Source organism: Lutjanus erythropterus, chromosome 12, assembly GCF_056507025.1.
Source record: "Lutjanus erythropterus isolate fLutEry1 chromosome 12, fLutEry1.hap2, whole genome shotgun sequence".
Classification (NCBI taxonomy): domain Eukaryota; kingdom Metazoa; phylum Chordata; class Actinopteri; order Lutjaniformes; family Lutjanidae; genus Lutjanus; species Lutjanus erythropterus.
Window position 1 is genome coordinate 29,630,433 of NC_139328.1, and position 19,608 is coordinate 29,650,040.

Sequence of the window (19,608 nt, forward strand, 5' to 3'; positions counted from 1 at the left end):
GTGAATGCACTTTGATAATACAGCTGAACTGCAGACAGACTTTTCACAGTAAGGTTTAGTTTTAGGGTACTTTAATCTTTCAATCTCTATGTTGGAATTTGGGAACTTGCCAAGAAGTTTCATGAAAAGCAGATGGACCCTGTGTGTGCTGTGCTAAACACACAGCAGACTGCAGTATTCATAACTTGGTGTAACTTCTTTGGGCTGTATCCTTCAGTAACTGAGACATTGTGTAATCCTTGTCACTGAAACAGAGCTGTGAGACATGGGGATGTTTTGGGGAAAAGCAGCAAAACTATGGATGGTATCAGTGGAATGTGAGGAAACAGCAGGGCCTGTTCTTGCTTGTTCAAAAGGCACAGACACCAAGCAAAGACACAGACTTGTCAACACAAGAAGTCACTTACTACACTCCATTTACAGTGTTCTGAATTTAAGACATGCTTATGTGACAAGTCTATTGCTGTCCATATTTTTTTACAGACACAAACCTTTGCTGCAAAAGGACTTTTCCTGGACTTACTGATTTCGACAAAAACACACAACAAACATGAGTGGTTTGATGATATAGCTGACCAGTAAACAGCTTATGCTTAATGTTTTCCAGTCTAAACAACAGGAGTAAATAGAGATCAGGGATACTGAATGTAAAAATCATCACCATCTTTGCCTGTAATTTTGTGCAGCCATCCCCACTAGCAAGGTGTGAGGAAAGAACTGACTTCTTATGTTCCTCCCTGTTTGTTCTGTGCTCCAATGACAGCGAAGCAAGCTTGGTACCTCGTCAACTGCCCCCTTTCCTGATTCCTGTAAATAGATTTGCTATGTACTGGGCTTTTCTATGCTGAAAGGAAAACCACATTTTGGAGTTGGTTAAAAGATGTTGTTTGGGGACCTTGGAAAGCTACATATATTCATATCTTAAATAGGCTAATGTTAGCAAAATGTGAGCTAACTAGCTAGCTTATCTACTTTAAAGGTACAGTTCACCCCAAAATTAAAAATACATATTTTTAAAATTTTCCTGGCCTGTAGTGCAATTTATCCATCTAGATTTTTTGGTGTGAGTTGCAGAGTTTTGGAGATATTAGCTGTAGAGATGCCTGCCTTCTCTGCAACATTATGAGACTAAATGGCACAAGTCCTGTGCTGCTCCAAGCACCAAAAAAATAAATTCCTAAACTAATTGTGACCTGGTTACCCAAGATAATTCACAGACTTTGTTATTGCCAATTTCATGTTTTCTTTCTATTAGAAAGAAAGTAGTTCTAGTTGATTCTACTGCAGAGAGAAAGTAGTTCCTACATGAAACTGCTCTTTAAAAAAGTCTGTGAATTATCTTGAGTAACCATATCATGATTTCTGGAAAGAGACACTGGTTTACAATTTTTCAAATGTATTTTTGTGGTGCTGTTTTGTGGAGCAACACATGACTTGTGTCATTTAGTCTCATTATACTTGAGAGAGGGCAGGTATTGTTAGATCTAATATCTTCTCAAAAAGGCAACTTACACCAAAACAGTATAGATAGATAAATAGCACTACAGGCCAGAATAAAATATGTATTTTCCATTTTGGGGTTAACTGTTCCTTTGATCATTAGGTAGCTAGTTAGCTCACACTTTGCTAACATTAGCTAACTTAAGATGTGACCCTGTAAGTCACATATACAGGAAGAGGAGAAAGTTGACCAAGGTACCAAGCTTGCTCAGCTGTCATTTGAGCACAGAGCAAAAAGGGGCAGGACTTAGAAATTGTCAGCTGTACAGTGTTAAGTGCAGCTACTGTACACTTTTATGATACTGTGCACTTTTATGATTGAATTTTATGATTCATCAGCTACTTCAAGGTGCCCATGAGCAAGGCACTTGATCCCAAATGGCTCATCTGGACTAGAGAAGCCCCCAGATGAAAGTGTGTCAGTGTATGACATGTAACATCAACATAAAATACATGATTTTCCTCTCTTAAAGGGTAGAATCAGTAGGATTTGTCAGAGGTAATCATAAATGTGCCAGACAGTTGGTTGTTGAGTCTCATTTTCAGGATACCAATGTTTTGGGTCAGTAAAGTGTCTTGAACACAGCAAAATAATGAGAAAATTTTGGAAATACAGGCAGAGGGCCAGTTTCTGCAGATACAAACACCACCACACACTTCTAGTGGGTCAACAGTAATAAATACCCATGTGCAGTATGTGTTTCATACACGTTTAGGAAAACAACCAACTTCTTCAGTCCTCAAACACGCATCTGGAGCCATAGTACAACTCCTGTTTGTTTCCCTGAAACCTGTGGATTATTTTTTTTTTTTTTTTTTTTTGGAAGTGGTTGGCCCTTGCCCGGAAGCTCTCCCCCCGATGCTGCATTAAAGCTCGCTCATCCTGATGCTGACAGTGCGCTGGGGGTAAGCCAGGCCTGAAAGGGAAGTGCTGAGAGCCACAAGAGCCCCAACGCACCAGTGATTGCAGTGCTATTATCCTGCCAAGGCTAAGCTGCACATGAAAAGGAAAGCAAAAAAACTTCATCTGTCCCATTCAGTGTAACCAATATGTTCAAGCTCACTGTCAAATATGTGGACGGGCAGCGAGCCAACACTGTTATTCAAGCTTCTTGATCATGTTTACCTTGGGTTTGAATGAGGAACAGGTGTGCACATGAATTGACAAAGCAGAAGTCAACCATAGACATAATGTAATACGACTCTTTCACACCTATATTACTTATAAAACCTGGTAACAGTATCTTGAGTCTTATGGGTGCTTTCTCGGGTGAATGTCCCCTCCCTGATTGTTCACATCTAGGGTTTCCTCAATGAGAAAATGGCCCCTAAAGTGTTTTAGCAAACAGGATTATAAAAGGCATGGATTAAATAAGCATTTTTCATTTGTCTGCAGGTGCAAAGAGCAACTCACACTGTGGTATGCTTTAAATGCTGACTGTTAAGTCAAACAGTTTGTTAACCAGGCCCATGTGTTGGTGTAACCTACCCTGTTGTGACATCAGCAGTGCTGCTTGCATGGCAGGCTTGTCAAACCGGTGTTGGAGCCTGCAGGAGTGCTGACACCATTCAGACTGCCAGGAGAAACCCACCTGTGTCCGTCGCCGCCTTTAGGTGTGTTGTTGGCCCCTCACTCGGCTCAACAAACCCAAAGTTTTCCTTCCCATATTGCGCACATGGAAAGAAGGAGCAACTTTAGATGAAACGGTGCATCAAGTGAAACGAGGAAAGACGACATCAGACTGCGTAAAGAAGACAAACAACTGAGAAAGGATGGAAACAAACGGGATCGAGAAGAAAACCGGTAGGACACATACTGATTTTTTTTTTTTTTTTAATTGTACAAATTAAATTACGTTTTTGCCTTAATTGTGTTCCAGAATTATCCAACACTGAATAATCCTCAGGCCAAGGTGGTATTTGAGCACTTGTACATACATTTTAATTCTTGTTATCAAACTGTTTAATCACTAACTGCGGGTATTTAGTGCTGAGTTAAATGTGTTAGAACAAGATCACCTGTAGATTTTTAAAGACTCGTTTACACTCTGCCAAAAGGTGTGGCTGCGTTTATCCAGCCTAGTTTCACCTTGCTGCACACAGTGTTGCCAAGACCAAAACAGCGCGCAGCCTCTACTTAACCAAGACAAACAAACGCCTACTTTAAGCACTGTTATCGAATGGCGCTAAATAAGCACATATTTCTATCTTCTCAGCACTCATACCTTTGTTGACCTGTTGCCAGCACCTACAAGTTTTTTTTTTTAATCGGGTTTATCTAAATCACAGCACTTGACAGTACCTTAAAGTCACCGTTAGATGGAGCCAGCGAGTCAACTATTGCAGGACTCAACACTAAGACAATTTATTACATTGGCTAATTAACCGCTAAATGCATTGTTATCATATTTACACTTTCATACTTAAATATTTTTCACTTAGCTTCATTTTAAATGTTTGTTGTTTTACTCTCTGGCTACACGCCAACGTTAGTGTCATATAAATTGTAATTCTGTTGCTAGCAAATAAACCTTTTTCACAGCAGCCATATTGATATGAAATAGTAGTAGAGCTAACACAGGTGTTGCTCATGGTGCTAATTAAGGTCCCGTACCATTCAGTTCAAACAAAATCACGTTGCTGCCATTGTGCATGTTGGCTCACTGGAAAAGGTACACTAAATGAAACAGGACCTTAATTAGTATCATCGGTAACACCTGTGTTTACCCTGAATGTTTATCAGTGTTACATATAAGGTTTTTTGTTTGTTTTTACACAACTTTATTAATGCGTATGAAAAAAATACATGTATGGAATGGAGCAGTATTGCACACTTCTTGTTCAGACAACTGGCAGCCATGTCACTCATATAAGAATAATAAAAAGAAAACATTAATAAAACAAATAAGGAGTCCTTGGGGTTCTCTGAAAGTTTAAGTTCTTCTGGTAAGTTACAGAGCTTCAAAGCTTTCTTAGTCACTGATAAGAAGCAAGGTCAATTCCGTGTGAAACATGCGGAAGTTCAGCTGTATAGTGTTTTCAGAAATCTACTGTTTTGTAAGAATTATCCAAGCATGGTAATTGCGTTAATTGCTACGTCACGTCGTCGACCATCTTTCAACACGCCAAAAACGTGCATTTTCCTTAACCAGTAATGCAGACTTTCCCAAAAGAAACACTAGCAAATTTACATTCAGAATGTTACAGCCAAAAAGAAAATAAATGTTTTGTTGTTTCAGTGTATTTAACACAAAACGAGCATTTGCTATTATGAAGACCAAATGGGTATCTTATTATTCTACAGAGTAATATATTTTAACAATTTTAAAGTTGACTTCTTACACTTCTGGCGGAATTTGAAACGTAAAATTTGCTTAATTTTTTGTTAAGATAATCTTTGGAAAAATATTATAAAACTGAGTTTTACTTTGATGAAAATGCATACAATTCTATCTTGAAGCATCTGTTCATTAGCTTCACAGCCTCTTTATTATCTAAGACTACCGGTGTCTTAAAATGTCTTTAAAATTAGTCGACTGTTTCTTTGAAGCGACTGAAAGGTAACAAACATTCAGCATAAAGCGGACAGTTTTTGAGTTTTGAACCACCTCCTCTTCATATGTACACATGAGCTGCATGTCATGAAGTGAAGTGGGCGTGTGGCTGTCAGCTGACTGACTGAGGGAAGTCCTGTTGTAAGGATGTGAAGTGAACTTTGAGTGGGGCTGGTTCACGCCCTCCAACACACTGGTCGCTCCCGACGCCTTGTGAATACAGTCCGGGAGCTTTTCAGCACCTCGGAGCGCCATGAATTGTCTCCAAACACAACCGCAACTCAGTGGACCTGAGGAATTACACCGAGTAGCCAGGAGTCAGAAGGTGTTACAGATCAACGCGAAGATCCTCGGTAGGCTGCGCTGAGTTTATTCTAACGGTATCTTGAGCCAGATGTGACCTAAGAGTCACGCACAGTCAGACATGCTGTGTTGTTCCAGTGTACCAGAGGTGGAACAAGTATTCAGCTCATTTACTTAAATCAGAGTAGAACTACCACGATGGAAATGTAATCCAAAATCCTAAGGTAGAAGTACAGAAGTATTATCAGCTAAATATCCTGAAAATATTACCTGTTAAAGCACTCATAATGCAAAAATGTGAGTGTAACAATATTATGTAGCATCTCAGAATAATGTAGAGCTGCAACAACTGATTACTTGTCAACTATTAAATTAATCACAACTATTTTGATAATCAATTAATCATTTTGAGTAAATTATTTAAGCAGAAATGTCCAAGTTCTCTCATGTGAGACAATGTGAACATTTGATCACCAAATCGCCATTTTCTTACATTTTATGGACCAAACAACTGAGATAACAATCAAGAGATTAATCAATGGCTTTGTGATTTCAGCTCTATAATAATAACTCTGATGCATTAATGTGTGTGACATTTAACTAAATAGTTTGCAAAGGTGGAGTTCATTTTAACTAATTTCTATACTGTTGGTAGTTTAATCTAGAAACGATGCATCACATTGAACTGATCAGATGTCTTCTTTATATGAGAAGTATCTGAAGTAACATTTATCATATAACAACAGACACTAAATGTTTAATCTAAGGCTGCAATGCCAATTAAGTGCCAGAAAATAGTGAAAGATGTCGATCCCAGTTTCAGTCCAAGGTGATGTCTAAATGTATCATTTTGTCAGTCTAAAACCCAAAGATATTCAGTTTAATGTGATAATAAACAGAGAAATGCAGGAAGTGTCCATATTTAAGAGGCTGAAAATGGCATTTTCTGAAATTTTTGCATGAAAGCTTACTTTAATGATTAGTCAGTTATCAAAATACCTTATCAAGTAAGTGGGTTGCTGGATTTACTAGCCTAATGTGGCGTTTTCATTACCCTGGGTAACTGTGAAATTCTTATTGTTGAACCCTGCTTACAGTGCATGAGTAAATGTACTTAGTTACTTTTCACCACGGCAGTGAACATCTCCACTTGTTTGCCATTTTAAAAGCTGTAAAGCTGCGCGGTAAAGGGCTGTCCCTGGCTTTAGATTTGGGGCATTTCACTCTTTTCATGGAGTTCTCTGATGAGATGAAGGCAGGTTAAAGAGGAGGTCAAAGGTTTGAGTCAACTCACCTGTGTGTCAAAGGGGCTTCAGCTTAGTAGGTTTGTAGAAATGTAGCGTACTCTGCTTGTGTGTTCTCGCAGGTATGGAGGGAGACGTGGACCTCCAGTTCCTCCTGAAGGGGGGAGACCTCCTCAAGGTCCGCTCCACGTCCTGGAAGAAGACCCGTCACTTCAGACTCCAGGAGGACTGCAAGACCATGTGGCATGAATCAAAGAAAATGTTCAAGACAAACCAGACCTGTGAGTGCCGTCCCAGCATCCCACAAACATGTGTGTGAGACTCTTGCACACATCTGTCTAGTGTTGTGGTGGACACACACCTCCCACCTCTTCTTTGCTTTTGACTTAGAGTTATTATTTAAAATGTCCGACACATTTTCAGTGATGATTCAAATAAAACTTTTTCTCTCAGGTCAGACAGATTTTTGTCTTATAGATAATATAAGTGGAGGACTGAAGATAGAGCAATAAAAACCTCTTACTCTGAAAGACCTTTGTAATATCAAACTGGGTTGTTAATGATAGCAATGATGTGTTTTGTGGGTGTGTTTATCAAGATAGAGGTTTTTTTATATGGGTGAAGGAGTGGTCTGAAATGGCCCTCTGGTTATAAATTCTCCTTGGATTACAAACTGTTCTCAGGAAGTCACACTGATAACTGCATGTCTTTATTTCTGTTGCCACAAATAAACATAAATGAAGACGGAAAAGTGCATTAACAACTCTGCACATTACTTCAAACTTCAGTAAGAGATAGCTGTTTGAAAATGCTTCATGTTCCAGAAACTTGTAGTGTGACGTTGGTAAACTGCACACAACAGGCTTATATTTACCAAGCAGGCTGGTCTGTGATGCCTCAAGATACCAAAAGTATGAGAGACTGCCTTTTTGAGCTGGACAAGCCCTATTTTATCAGTCTTATGGCAGAAAAATCCTTAATTAAAGGACTAGTGTGTATGATTTATGAGGATCTATTGGTACAATATGGTATAAATAGAACAGAATATTCCTAGGTACTTTTTCATTACAATATAACCACCTGAAAATACGAATCAATGGCCTCAAACAGGAGCCACTTGTAAAAACAGATTTGTGGTTTGTACGAGTGATTTAGGAGAATTTCTTGCATTCACTGTTTTTTTTTAATATAAATTTTGAATTTAAGACAAAAACAATTGATGAGTGGTCCAGACCATTTGTTGGATTGTTGAAATGATAGATTTTCCTTTAGGAGGGTGAAACGATGTGTTTACAATCTGCTCACTGCTAAATACCACTAAATTCTACATACTGGTCCTTTAAATTAGTGGTTCTCAACCTGGGGGTCGGGCCATAATTATTGGGGGTTGGCAGATGGTTGTGGAGAATAAAATATTGTAGCAAGCAGCACAGAAAAATATGCAAAATACCACTGGTGTCAACAAATTTAATTAATCTAACAGTCGGGGCGGCTGTTTAGCTCAGCTGGTAGGGCGTCCACCCCATATGGAGGCTGTCAGTCCTCTGCAGCAGCCGCTGGTTCAACTCCTGTCTGTGACCCTTTGCTGCATGACATCCTCTCTCTCTTCACCCCCCTTTTCTTGTCTACTCTTCAGCTATCCTATCTAATAAAGGCAAGAAAAGCCCCAAAACATAACTTAAAAAAAAAAGAAATCCTCCTCCTCCTCACTAATGGTGAAAATCAGGGGTCTTCAGCGTCTTTCAGGCCATGGACCTCTTAGCTGATAAAGATATGGAGCAAGAACCCCCACTACATATAATATATTGTATTGAATATCTCTAGTTGTCACTTAACTGTAGCAGCTGAGTCCGCAGCAGGTGTAACATAGCTAGTGTTAGGTGCCTAGGGCTTACTCTGTATCACCCTGACCTTCTGTTACTTACAGCTTTTGTGGGGGTCGTGACACCAACCTGATTATTCTGAGGTCATTACTCAAAAAGGTTGAGAACCACTGCTTTAACTGATATGCAGAATGTGTAAAATAACATTTGCGACTGTCTCCAGTTTCAATCGATGACATCTCATCGGTGCGAATGGGCCGTCAGTCGGAGGGCTTGAGGAAGTACACAGATGAGCAGGTGGAGGGCCGCTGCTTCTCCATCATGTTCAAGGGCCGCCGCAAGAACCTGGACCTCATGGCCAGCTCAGAGGACGAGGCCAAGCAGTGGGTCAGCAGCCTGCAGAAGACAATGTCCAACATAAACAACCTCAGCCTCCAGCAGAAGACAGAGCAGTATCCTTATTGTGATAGTGGAGGTTTTATTGTGGTTTAGGAACCCCTGCCAGACTTCAATTATTAAAAGTCCACAGATACCTTCAGGGGACAGGGACAGTAGATTATATCAGAGATATCAGCCATAGAAATGTCTGCCTTCTCTCCAGTATAATGGGACTAAATGGCACTCAGCTTGTGATGCTCAAAGCGCCAAAAAATATGTTTGAAAAATTCAAAACCAGGGTGAAAAAATCCGGTTAGATAATCCACAGAGATTTTTGTGAACACTTTCACTTTCCTTACATCGAAAAACTTTCAGTTGGATCTTCAGCTGCCTGAGGAAGGCAGACAAGAACAAAGATGATAAGCTGAGTGAGTCAGAGGTGAAGAACTTCCTGCGTCTGATCAACATTGAAGTGGACGACGTCTACGCAGGGATGCTCTTTGAGGTGATGCCCTCTGCGCTTTTTTAATGGGTGCTAATGATGAAAGTCAATGGGGGATATCCCAAAGAGCTGTAAAACTGATGACTGCTGCAGGGTTAGTTATGTGATGTAACTGATGTTGTAATTGAATTATTTCAATACAAATTGTGTTTTAAGTATGACAGCATATTAAGGCCACTGTAGGTTAAAAAATAAAAGATAAAAAATTATGGAGCTGGGGGATATGGGGTAATATGCCCTAAAAGTCTGAGGGAAAAAAATCAGAAATTTTGCAAAACAACCTCTCATATTCTCTGTTAAGAAGTTTTTCTCTTAAATTTTATCATTTTAATCTTGGAAATGAGCCTTTTTGCATTCTGATTCAAGGTGGGCAGGCAGGGAGAATCCCAATATTAACTTGATATTGTAGGTAGAACTGCAATGATTAATCAATTATTAATCGTACATTAAATTAATCACCAACTATTTTCATAATTGATTAATTGTTTTGAGTAGTTGAAGAACAAGACATTTGAGTCATCTTGGACTTTGATCAACATTTTTCACCATTTTCTGACATTTTACAGACCAAACGGCTCATTGATTAATGGAGAAAATGGTCGACAAATTAATCCATAATGAAAATAATCGAAAGACTTAAAGAATAGGTCCAAACATGTAGAGCACACAGATGTACGTGCTTGGACATATTTTTCAATCAACAAGATTGTGAACTGATTAATAAAACCGTTAATCAAATGATCGACAGATTGATTGATAATAATAATAATTATTTGCAGCCCTAATTGTAGGTCGGATGTGATGGTAATTAGATCTTTGCAAAAAGAAATTGATTGAAATTTTGAATTTAAAAGTAATATGAAACTTACGTTGAACTGACTGAGCAGAAGTTCATACAGTGTCTTGGTGACATGTGTATGAGAAAGTGTTGTTTTGTCTTATTTTGTGTGACATGTGAGTGCCAGACATTTTTCAGGTTGTACTTGTATATAATTTCTCTTAATTGGCAATTTGGAAAAACAAGATGAAGTCAAATTTTGATGAAAACAGTATTCAACCCTTACCATCTTAATACTGATAAGATCATTTCCATCATACAGAAATGTGACAAATCCAAGTCCGGGTACCTTTCTGGAGATGAGATTGAACATTTCTATGACCAGTTGACCCGTCGGGAGGAAATCGACGTGATCTACGGAGAGTATGCAAAAACTACGGGCTTCATGAGTCCTGAGAACCTGGTTGCCTTCCTGATGAAAGAACAGCGAGAGAAAGCCACATTGGCTGACGCACTCAAGATTATTGAGAAGTACGAGCCAGATGAAAATGGTCAGTACCTTATCTGTAATAACGTGCTTTTTGTTTCAGGTCATTACTCCATAGTGTGGTGGAGCAACAGTTCCTCAATCATGGCCTTTCAGTTTCACAGCTGAATCACTGAAAACTAGCAGGGCTGTGATACTCTGGCTGCTTTATTTTAGCAGTTCATTGTATTTTGCATTTGTGATCATGTATCATGATTTCTTTTTTGTATTTAAGAGTGTCCCTTCAGAACGAATTTTCCCCTCAGCAGAGGGAGATTTGAGCCATATTGCAGTAACATGAGCTCTCATTATCCACACATCATTCTCAGTCTGTTGAGCTACAGGGTAAAAACATCCTCTCTGGTCTTCCTCTTTGTATCTCTTACATCAATCTCAAATCCAAACACTAAAAAATGAGCAGAAATCCTATGTTGAGTACAAGGGAAACATTTGGCCAATGAGGTTACAGATGGAAAAAGAGTTAGCCAGCAATGCTAAAGGTACAGTCCGTAAGATTTACGGGGATTTATTGGCTAAATTAATTTACACATTCTTGAGACTTGGGATAAATCATGTTCTACTTTGAAAATGATTAATACAGACACTCTAATGCCATTTATTTGGTGAAAAGCTATTCTAAACTTGCCCCTTGTCCCAGATAAGACTTCACAGCATAAAAACAATTGTGAAAATTGTTAAAAACTATTGACACCTAAAACTAACAATACCAACTGATAACATAGGTCATAAAAATTTGCTATTATAATCATCTTCAAACATTAAGTTTTCCACTTTGGTGAAGAAGTTTAGCTGAAACAGAGGTGTCTCCTGTGAATAGTACAAAAATACATGACATGAGTTTCACTGACTGGTACTGTTATGCCAAGTCCTAATGACATATTAACAACATTTTCAATTTTCCAAGTCAAATAAGTTGCTTGGAAATCTTCTGTCGGCACGTATGAGATAAACTTAAAATTCCTGCAATATACAATGAGAAGTCTATTCAGTGCTGTCGTTGCTCTTAAGAATTAGTTATTTATTACACGAGTGTTTTACATACATGCACCGTAGATTTTATGTCTGGTCTGCTGAGCATATTTATTAGTGCTAAAAGGTGCAAAACATAATTCAGCTGATTCACACATAGTCTTTTCAGCAAGGATCTGTTATCTCGAATTACAGTGTGAAAATACAGATGCAAGCAGCGATTCCGAGTTCAAACCTTTTATAGGGTCAACAGAAGCAAATAGCAAGGCTCCTCTTTGCAAGATTTATTACCAACGTCAGACAAAACTACCACACCAAATGCTTTGGGACTCCAGTCACTCTATGTGGACAGCAACGGTTACAACTGTGGGTTACAAATTACAGATGAGGAAAAAAACTTATGTAATACATGAAATAATAAAAAGTTATCAACCCTGAATTTTGCAAAGACTTTTGATTGATCTGGGCCACGTTTTTGGACCAGTCTCGGAAAATATTGATACCCTTGAGAATCAAAATTTTGTGGTTTTTAGTACTGTACTGATTCTCAAAAACACTGTATCATGATATTGTGATACATGCAAAGATTTGTGGCAGTGGACCAATTTGTGTTATGTCTAAACCCCTGACCGCTAGATAGCAGTGTTGTTATCTATCTTTAATCTTTACTGTTCTGATTGTGTAAAGTAAAATAAACGTTTAACTCAGATTTTATGCATATGCTTATGTGTTCTCTATACTGTGACAGTTTTCCTAAAATGTCCTCAAACATAAGATTTTTAGAGTATCGCAATTTATTGGATATCGTTTCTTTTACACGTGGTATTGAAAAAGTACTGAGGTTTCTATACTTTTGACAGCTTTATATTGGATGTGAAGCATTTGCAAATCATATTCTGTTTCATGTCTCTGCATAAGACAACAAATAATAATAAACAAGCACAAACTAAATGGTAGTAGTAGTAGTAGTAATAGTCTTTGTGTTCCTTCAGCCAAGGTGAAGAAGCTGCTGTCCAAAGATGGCTTCCTCATGTACCTGCACAATCCACAGGCCATGGTTCTCAGTGCAGATCACAAAGAGGTGTACCAGGACATGAGTCATCCCCTCAGCCACTACTTTATCTCCTCCTCGCACAACACCTATCTCATGGAGGATCAGCTCAAAGGGCCCAGCAGCACGGAGGCTTATGTCAGGTAACAGCGGTCATTCAGCCTATAAGAATCCGTCCTTGACGTCTTAAATTCAGCTGCTGTACCTGCAGTGGGCTGATAAAATCACTGCAGGCTGCAGATATTTATCAGAGTTTTGGTCTGTGGATGTCTCTCTACCCCAATCTAACGGGACGAGACTGAAGGCTGCAGGATGTTTCTAGCTTGTGCCTGTAAATGTGCAAATAAGTCGGCAAGAATGTTTTGGATGATCTGAAGGGGCTGAGATGAAGTGCTCACAATCTGTAAAGAAGTTACTGGTTGTTTTAACCATCTTGGGTTCATTAACAGTAACCTTCGGGCTGTCTTTTTGTAGTCCAACCATTCAGTCAGTAATGCCGGTTGTGTCCCTCTCAGGGCTCTGCTGAAGGGCTGCCGCTGTGTGGAGCTGGACTGCTGGGACGGACCAGACAATGAGCCAAAGATCTACCACGGCTACACACTCACCTCTGAGATCCTCTTCAAAGATGTGATCAAAGTCATCAAGGACTATGCGTTTAAGGTGTGTTTAGTATCCAGAATATCCAGCATTGTGATGTATCCATTAGCATTAGCTCTATGTGAGTTTTCTTCTCTCTGGTCGTCCCCAGACGTCTGATTACCCGGTCATCCTCTCCTTGGAGAACCACTGCAGTGTGGAGCAGCAGAGGGTCATGGCCCACCACATGAGCTCCATCCTGGGCAGCACACTTGTCACATCTCCGCTGGGGGACGGCATGCCCACAGACTTCCCGTCTCCAGAGGTTTGCATCCACTGTTTTCCATAGCACACACACACACACACACACACACACACACCAGAGCAGAGGAGAGAGAAATGAAGATAACTTCTTATATACCTTGTTACATTACTGTAAATGTGATAAGTTTCCCAGCAACAGTAATTCATTAATGATGAATGAACCAAAGATGGACATTTGAGAGACAGTGAAGCTCTGCCTTCACTGAATCTGACAAGGATGCTACAAGCTGCTGTTTTTTCCCAGTTTTCATGAAATGTGCACCAGATGACAAAATGCAACTCTCACAACATTTGGACTGGACCGTTTCATTTTCACCCAAAGTGAACACTCCCAGCCCAGGGGAAACACTGTAGAAGTAGATTATATTTTTATTGCAGACTCCTTGTGATACTGTTTTTATGTGTGTACCTCCAGGAGCTAAAGGGAAAGTTCCTGATCAAAGGTAAGAGGTTAAACAAACTGGAGGCCACTTTTGCTCCTGAGGCAGCAGCTGACAACAACTCAGACGTGACGGAGGAAGAAGAGTCAAATGATGAAGTTGAGGAGGATGAGGAGAAAAGGAAGGTGAGGGGTCACAACAAAGAAGAGTCAATACATCATCTCAGTTAACACCTTTATACCATCAGTAGATTTTTCCCCCCTTTTCTCATTTCTATGGAACATGTAGGACAAAAAGAAGCTGAAACTGGCCAAAGAGCTGTCCGACATGGTGATCTACTGTAAGAGCGTCCACTTCCACGGCTTCGAGGACGCGAAAGAAAACCTGAGCTTCTACGAGATGTCGTCCTTCAAGGAGGGAAAGGCCATTAAGCTGGCAGAGGAGTCGGGTGAGGAAGATGTCATGCTGGGTTCACTCAAGTGTTTAAGATCAGCACTTTTCATGTGGATGTCCAGTCAGTGTTGATGATTAATGTAGTAAGCTACCACAGAAATTCCTCAGTGTGTGCTATATTGACTGAGACAGCTGATTTCTCCTGCTACAACATCTGTAGTTCTTCCTGCTTCCAGTGATGTCACGGGTGTCCAGGAAAAAAAAGACAGGTTATTTCAGGTTGGAATTCTTGTTTTCCGTATCTGGGTAGCCAGGGGGTGTGCTAGGTGAATTTTGGCCAATAGCTTCTTCTACCTATAGGCTATGATGATGATACACAGTAACATGGTGTGAGCACCAGAAGCTTGCACACATTGCATCCTGGTACATGTAGGCACTGCTGACACCGTGAACAGAAGAGCTCAGATATGTTGGTCAATATAGCACACACTGAGGAATTTATTGGTTTAATTGACTACATTTACTATCAAAACTGACTGGACAGCCAAAAGTGGTGAATTTTTCCTTCAACAAGTTATCAGTAGTATTAGGAGAACATTTTATAAATACTTATTGGGGCTTTCTAAACTTCTTGTAAATTTATCGCTTGAAAACCTTGGTTAATTATATGCAAAGTCCAGAAATTTGGCTAACTTGTACACTAAGCCAGTTCAATGTGAAGAAATCTTTTCCCTTGCTCCAACAAAGTATTTACATAGTGAAAAAAATTGTTGAGAGTGTCTGAATTTCAGATTTTTTTTAAAACTGTTATTTACTCTTTTAGTTTATAAATCCCCATCAGGTGTAGAGGACCACGAAAACAATATAGAATGGTTGATAGGTACATCATTTAAAAATACATACATTGGTTCATAAATGTATAGTTGAATTTAAAAATCTTTTTGAATTAATAATAAATATTTTAATCAGGCACTTTAAAAGGTTAGTTTCTTTTTCCATTTGCATATTCACTTCTATGCTGCTTTGCGTTTTCTTCTTTCTTCTGTCATTTAGCCTTTTTGTGACACTTGACACACATTCAGGTAGAAGACTACAAATTGGTTGAGGATGTTACAAGCTCTCTGATTGGTTGGAGATCTGCTCTTCAAACTCTAGCTATCTTTACCAACACTGTTTAGGCAACAAGAAGAGCCTTTTAGGAATGCAAGTGTATGTGCTTGCACAAATATAGAAACATCAGCTCTACCAGCTTGGCTGCTGCTGTATGTCACTGCCGTGCTTCTACACATCCGCCATACTGGGACAGTCAAGCTCCACCTAAACATTCAGTTATGATTAATATCAACTGAAAAGTTGTGGAAACAAAATTGAATTAAACATTTTCTTTCCTAAAAAGATTTTGTCAAACCTAGGCATCTGTTGTAAGATTATAACATGTGATTATTCACACAGTGTACAAAATGATGCACCTTCCTGGGTGATGACAGAAAACAAGAATCAAACTTTGAGCTCTCACTCAACTCCGTTCTTCGGTCTCTATGTGTCCTCTGCAGCTAATGCCTATATCCGTCATAATGTGGAGAAGCTGAGCCGCATTTACCCAGCAGGCTTAAGGACCGACTCCTCCAACTACAACCCAGTGCCTCTGTGGAACGCTGGCTGCCAAATTGGTATGTAATACTGACGCAAACCCTCACATCAACAGTCCAGTGAGATGATGTTGCAAGCACTAGTGAACATTTTATTTTGGATTCCTCATTGTCCTTACATCATCTTATTTATCCCTTTTCAGTGGCCTTAAACTTCCAGACCAGCTGCCCAGATATGGACCTGAACCAGGGCAGATTCATGATCAATGGAAAGAGCGGCTACATCCTGAAACCGGTCTACATGAGAGACATGGACACGGAGTTTGACCCCATCACCCTGACCAGAGGAGACTGGCTGAAGCACAAGACGCTGCATGTCATGGTTGAGTGTTTCACATGCTCACATTATGTCGTCTGTACTTCCCTGTTCGCAGTCCTGCTCACCAGATCATGAAGGATCTTTTTTTTTTATCTGACATGATGTGTCTGTCCCTCACGTGTCATCAGGTTATATCAGCCCAGCAGCTTCCCAAAGTGAACAAGAAGAAGTCCTCCATCGTGGACCCACTGGTCAAAGTGCAGGTGTACGGCGTGCCGGCTGACGTTGCAGAGAAAGAGACCAGTGCTATTGAAAACAATGGTACCCTTCCTTTCCTTTACTGTACTGTAGTTTTATTTAACAACGCAGTTCACAAAACACAGATATTGGTCATATGCTTGCATCTGTTTTATACTTGTTATTTTCCTAATTCTAGCAGATTATTAGCTGAACATAGCTGATGCAACCCCTTTAATGTTACCACAGTCACAATGCTGTTTGACTGATAATTTAGAGCCATGATAGAATGTGTTTCTACTAGGAGTAGACTCAATAGATCAGAATGCAATGCAGCCACAACACAGATTGTATTTAAATCCATCTTCAAAGGTCCTGCTCTGCCTAACCTGTGTAACTGTCTTTAAAAGGATGATTTAGATTATTTAATATCTAGAACATTTTCAGCGCTTTACCTTGCCACTAGACGGGCTTTTCAGATAGGAAATTTCTGTTATATAAGTCAAATATTGTCTTGTGTGACTTCAGCAAATCCAAATTAACCTTTTAAAACATGGAAGTCATGCAGTAATGCTAACAGACTAACAGATGGAGGCAACAGTAGGGCAGCAACTCCCGTGTTCTGTGAGGTAAAATGACTCCTGCCAGTGGAGTTTGGTTGGTTTGGAGGGAGCGATATTCAGCTTATATAACCTTGGTTTCTTGACGGAAAAGGCTGTCTGGCTGAAAAGTAAATCAATGAAAATATTCTAAATGTAGCGTACACATAAAATAAGTCCACCTAAAAAAATCAGTATCAGTTTAAGTGGCTAAAATGTTGACATGTTGACTGCCATCTACTGTAGGTCATACACTGACTATTAATAAGTAATTCATACAACCCCACTTCAAATAATCTGAGCTATTCCCTATTGCTGCATGCCACTAATCTATCCATGCCCTCTGGGAGTGATTAAAAGCTTTCTGGGAAATGTGTGCTACCTGTGAAGCACATGTAGACGAGGCAGGTTAAAGGTTCACTAAATAACTCCAGGAATGTACCGAACACCAGAAATGAATGATGCATAACATCTGCGATACATCATGTTTCTTCTGTTCTGTTTGAGGCTTTAACCCAACGTGGAATGAAAACTTCCAGTTTGATGTGTATGTGCCAGAGCTAGCACTGGTGCGCTTCATCATTGAAGACCACGACTCCACGTCCAATAATGAGTTTGTTGGACAGTACACAATTCCATTCAACAGCTTACAAATGGGTGAGTTCAACACCTGGCAGCATAATTACCTTTTTTTTCATCAGGTCTGTTTCTTTCTTCTATGGAATCCCATTTCTGCCAGTGTAATGGAAAAAAAGATTTTGGAAGTCATTATAACAAGAAACTTTCTGAAATAATGATTTAGTATCTATTTAAAAATGGATAGGTTTCTCATTATTTTGAGATGCTCTCTTAAAATAAGCTGTTATCTCCAAGTTTATCTTTTTTTTAAATACTAACTTGAAATAACTCTTTTGTTTTGATATACTACCTGATTATGTTGATATACCAACACATTGTTTTGATATACTAACTCATCTCGAAATACTAAGATACTAACTCCTTATTCTATTATAATGAAATCCAATATAATAATTTTTCATTATAATGACTTAGAGGATCGTTTTTCATCACACTGGCAGAAATGGGCTTCTGTATTCCTCACTGTAACCAATGACAGATCTTTGTTTTCACACTTCATAAATGAACAGACAGGAACTCTTCCTTCTCTGGTGGAACATAGAGAACTCAATTCACACTCTTCACAAAGAGCTCTTCATGTTCCGCTTTTTGTCTGATCACTGACTGCAAACGCTTTGTGCTCCCACGCAGGATACAGACATGTGCCTCTGCTCAATAAGAACGGAGACGTTCTCCCCTCAGCTGGACTCTTTGTACACATCATGGTCCTTGACGCTGAGTAAGACGTCACTGACTGGCCTCTGCAGGATACAAGGACCTCCATCACACAGCCATGTTTTAACTGATTTTAACTGGATTTTTATTCTGTTTTTTGACTCTATAGTTTTAGTTCATGATTAACTTATTGGCTTAATTCCAATAGTGTGAGCAGCTGCTGTAAAATATTCTTCTCAAGGGATAGTAGTGTGTTAAACTCCCATCTGCTACTGGAAATTAGTTGTACTGGGAGGTGGAAAATACTCTACATACACACTGGGTTTGCGAGACTTTATAATGACCCATATGAGTCACATTACAGGGACTATTATACAAACTTTTTTAAATTGGTTTGTATGAGTTGCACTAGTGTTTTACTACCATGTTCAGTTTGCGACGGTATCAGACTTTTTTAAGCTTATGTCCCTCATTTCTGGTCAGTTAATGTATTGTTTATTTAAATCTTTTTATTCAAATGACCATTTTATGAATTCTGGAGAAATGCAAGCCAGCATCAAAATAATGTGCCTTGTCTTCATCAGTAATTTTAGTTATCAAGTATTGCTTATTTTTCATGTGACATTATCACAATTGCTTCTTTATCTTTTTTGTAAAATCAAGATGAAGATAAAAGTTTTAAACATGAACACCTGTCTGGATCTTTTTTTGCATAATATGCAACATTTTCCTAAGTAACAGTGTATAGACTTAAACAAGTGATGACTGACAGGGATTACCCTGTCAGTCATCACTCGTGACCCACTAGAAGTGTGTTTTGGTGTCTGTATCTGCAGAGACCCTGCCTTCTGCCTGTATTTCTGTATTTTCTCGTTATTTTGCTGTGTTCAGGAGACTTTAACAACCCGAAACGTCAGTATTTGACGTCCTGGGAGTGAGACTCAACAATCAGCTAAAGCTGCAATAATTAGTTGATTAATCGATTGGTTGATTGAATGAAAATTAATAACTTTTAATGTTTTTAAAACTTTAATAATTTTTTTCTTACAATTTTTTGACATCTTACTAAATGATTAGATGATTATAGACATTTACAAAATAGCTTGAACAAATTCCACCCAATTCCACCTTAAACTAAACAATAATTTACTTATCTGTAGTTCTATAAGACCACATTAATAATCATTGGGTTTCTTATCTAGTGGTACCAAGTGGAATAATGCAGCTATATAGCTCTCAGTAACCTGCT

General features: G+C 39.1%; 1 protein-coding gene across 4 annotated transcripts; it reads left to right on the top strand.

Annotated features, from left to right (window-relative positions):
• The first annotated feature begins 3,015 nt into the window (after window positions 1–3,015).
• Window positions 3,016–19,048, top strand: LOC146318205 (1-phosphatidylinositol 4,5-bisphosphate phosphodiesterase delta-1-like). Of its 4 annotated transcripts, none has more exons than XM_084731815.1 (15): window positions 3,016–3,304; window positions 6,724–6,912; window positions 8,648–8,876; window positions 9,178–9,307; window positions 10,405–10,633; window positions 12,591–12,792; window positions 13,165–13,309; window positions 13,398–13,550; window positions 13,965–14,114; window positions 14,218–14,377; window positions 15,876–15,992; window positions 16,115–16,293; window positions 16,419–16,551; window positions 17,574–17,723; window positions 18,336–19,048. In XM_084731815.1, the coding sequence occupies exons 1-15, from the start codon at window positions 3,274–3,276 to the stop codon at window positions 18,425–18,427; spliced, it is 2,289 nt and encodes a 762-aa protein (XP_084587941.1). In that variant the 5' UTR covers window positions 3,016–3,273; the 3' UTR covers window positions 18,428–19,048. The 4 variants fall into 4 exon arrangements, with proteins under 4 accessions (XP_084587941.1, XP_084587942.1, XP_084587943.1 ...); XM_084731816.1 differs by having other exon boundaries at window positions 3,017–3,304; window positions 6,724–6,882; XM_084731817.1 differs by lacking the exon at window positions 3,016–3,304 and adding an exon at window positions 5,248–5,407.
• Window positions 19,049–19,608: the final 560 nt, after the last annotated feature.

Excerpts from the sequence above, each read along its gene's own strand:
- LOC146318205 (XM_084731817.1), top strand. The coding sequence starts at position 5,308 with ATGAATTGTCTCCAAACACAACCGCAACTCAGTGGACCTGAGGAATTA. Across the intron at positions 9,308-10,404 it reads ACGCAGGGATGCTCTTTGAG|AAATGTGACAAATCCAAGTC; the intron begins GTGATGCCCTCT and ends TCCATCATACAG. Across the intron at positions 10,634-12,590 it reads GTACGAGCCAGATGAAAATG|CCAAGGTGAAGAAGCTGCTG; the intron begins GTCAGTACCTTA and ends GTGTTCCTTCAG.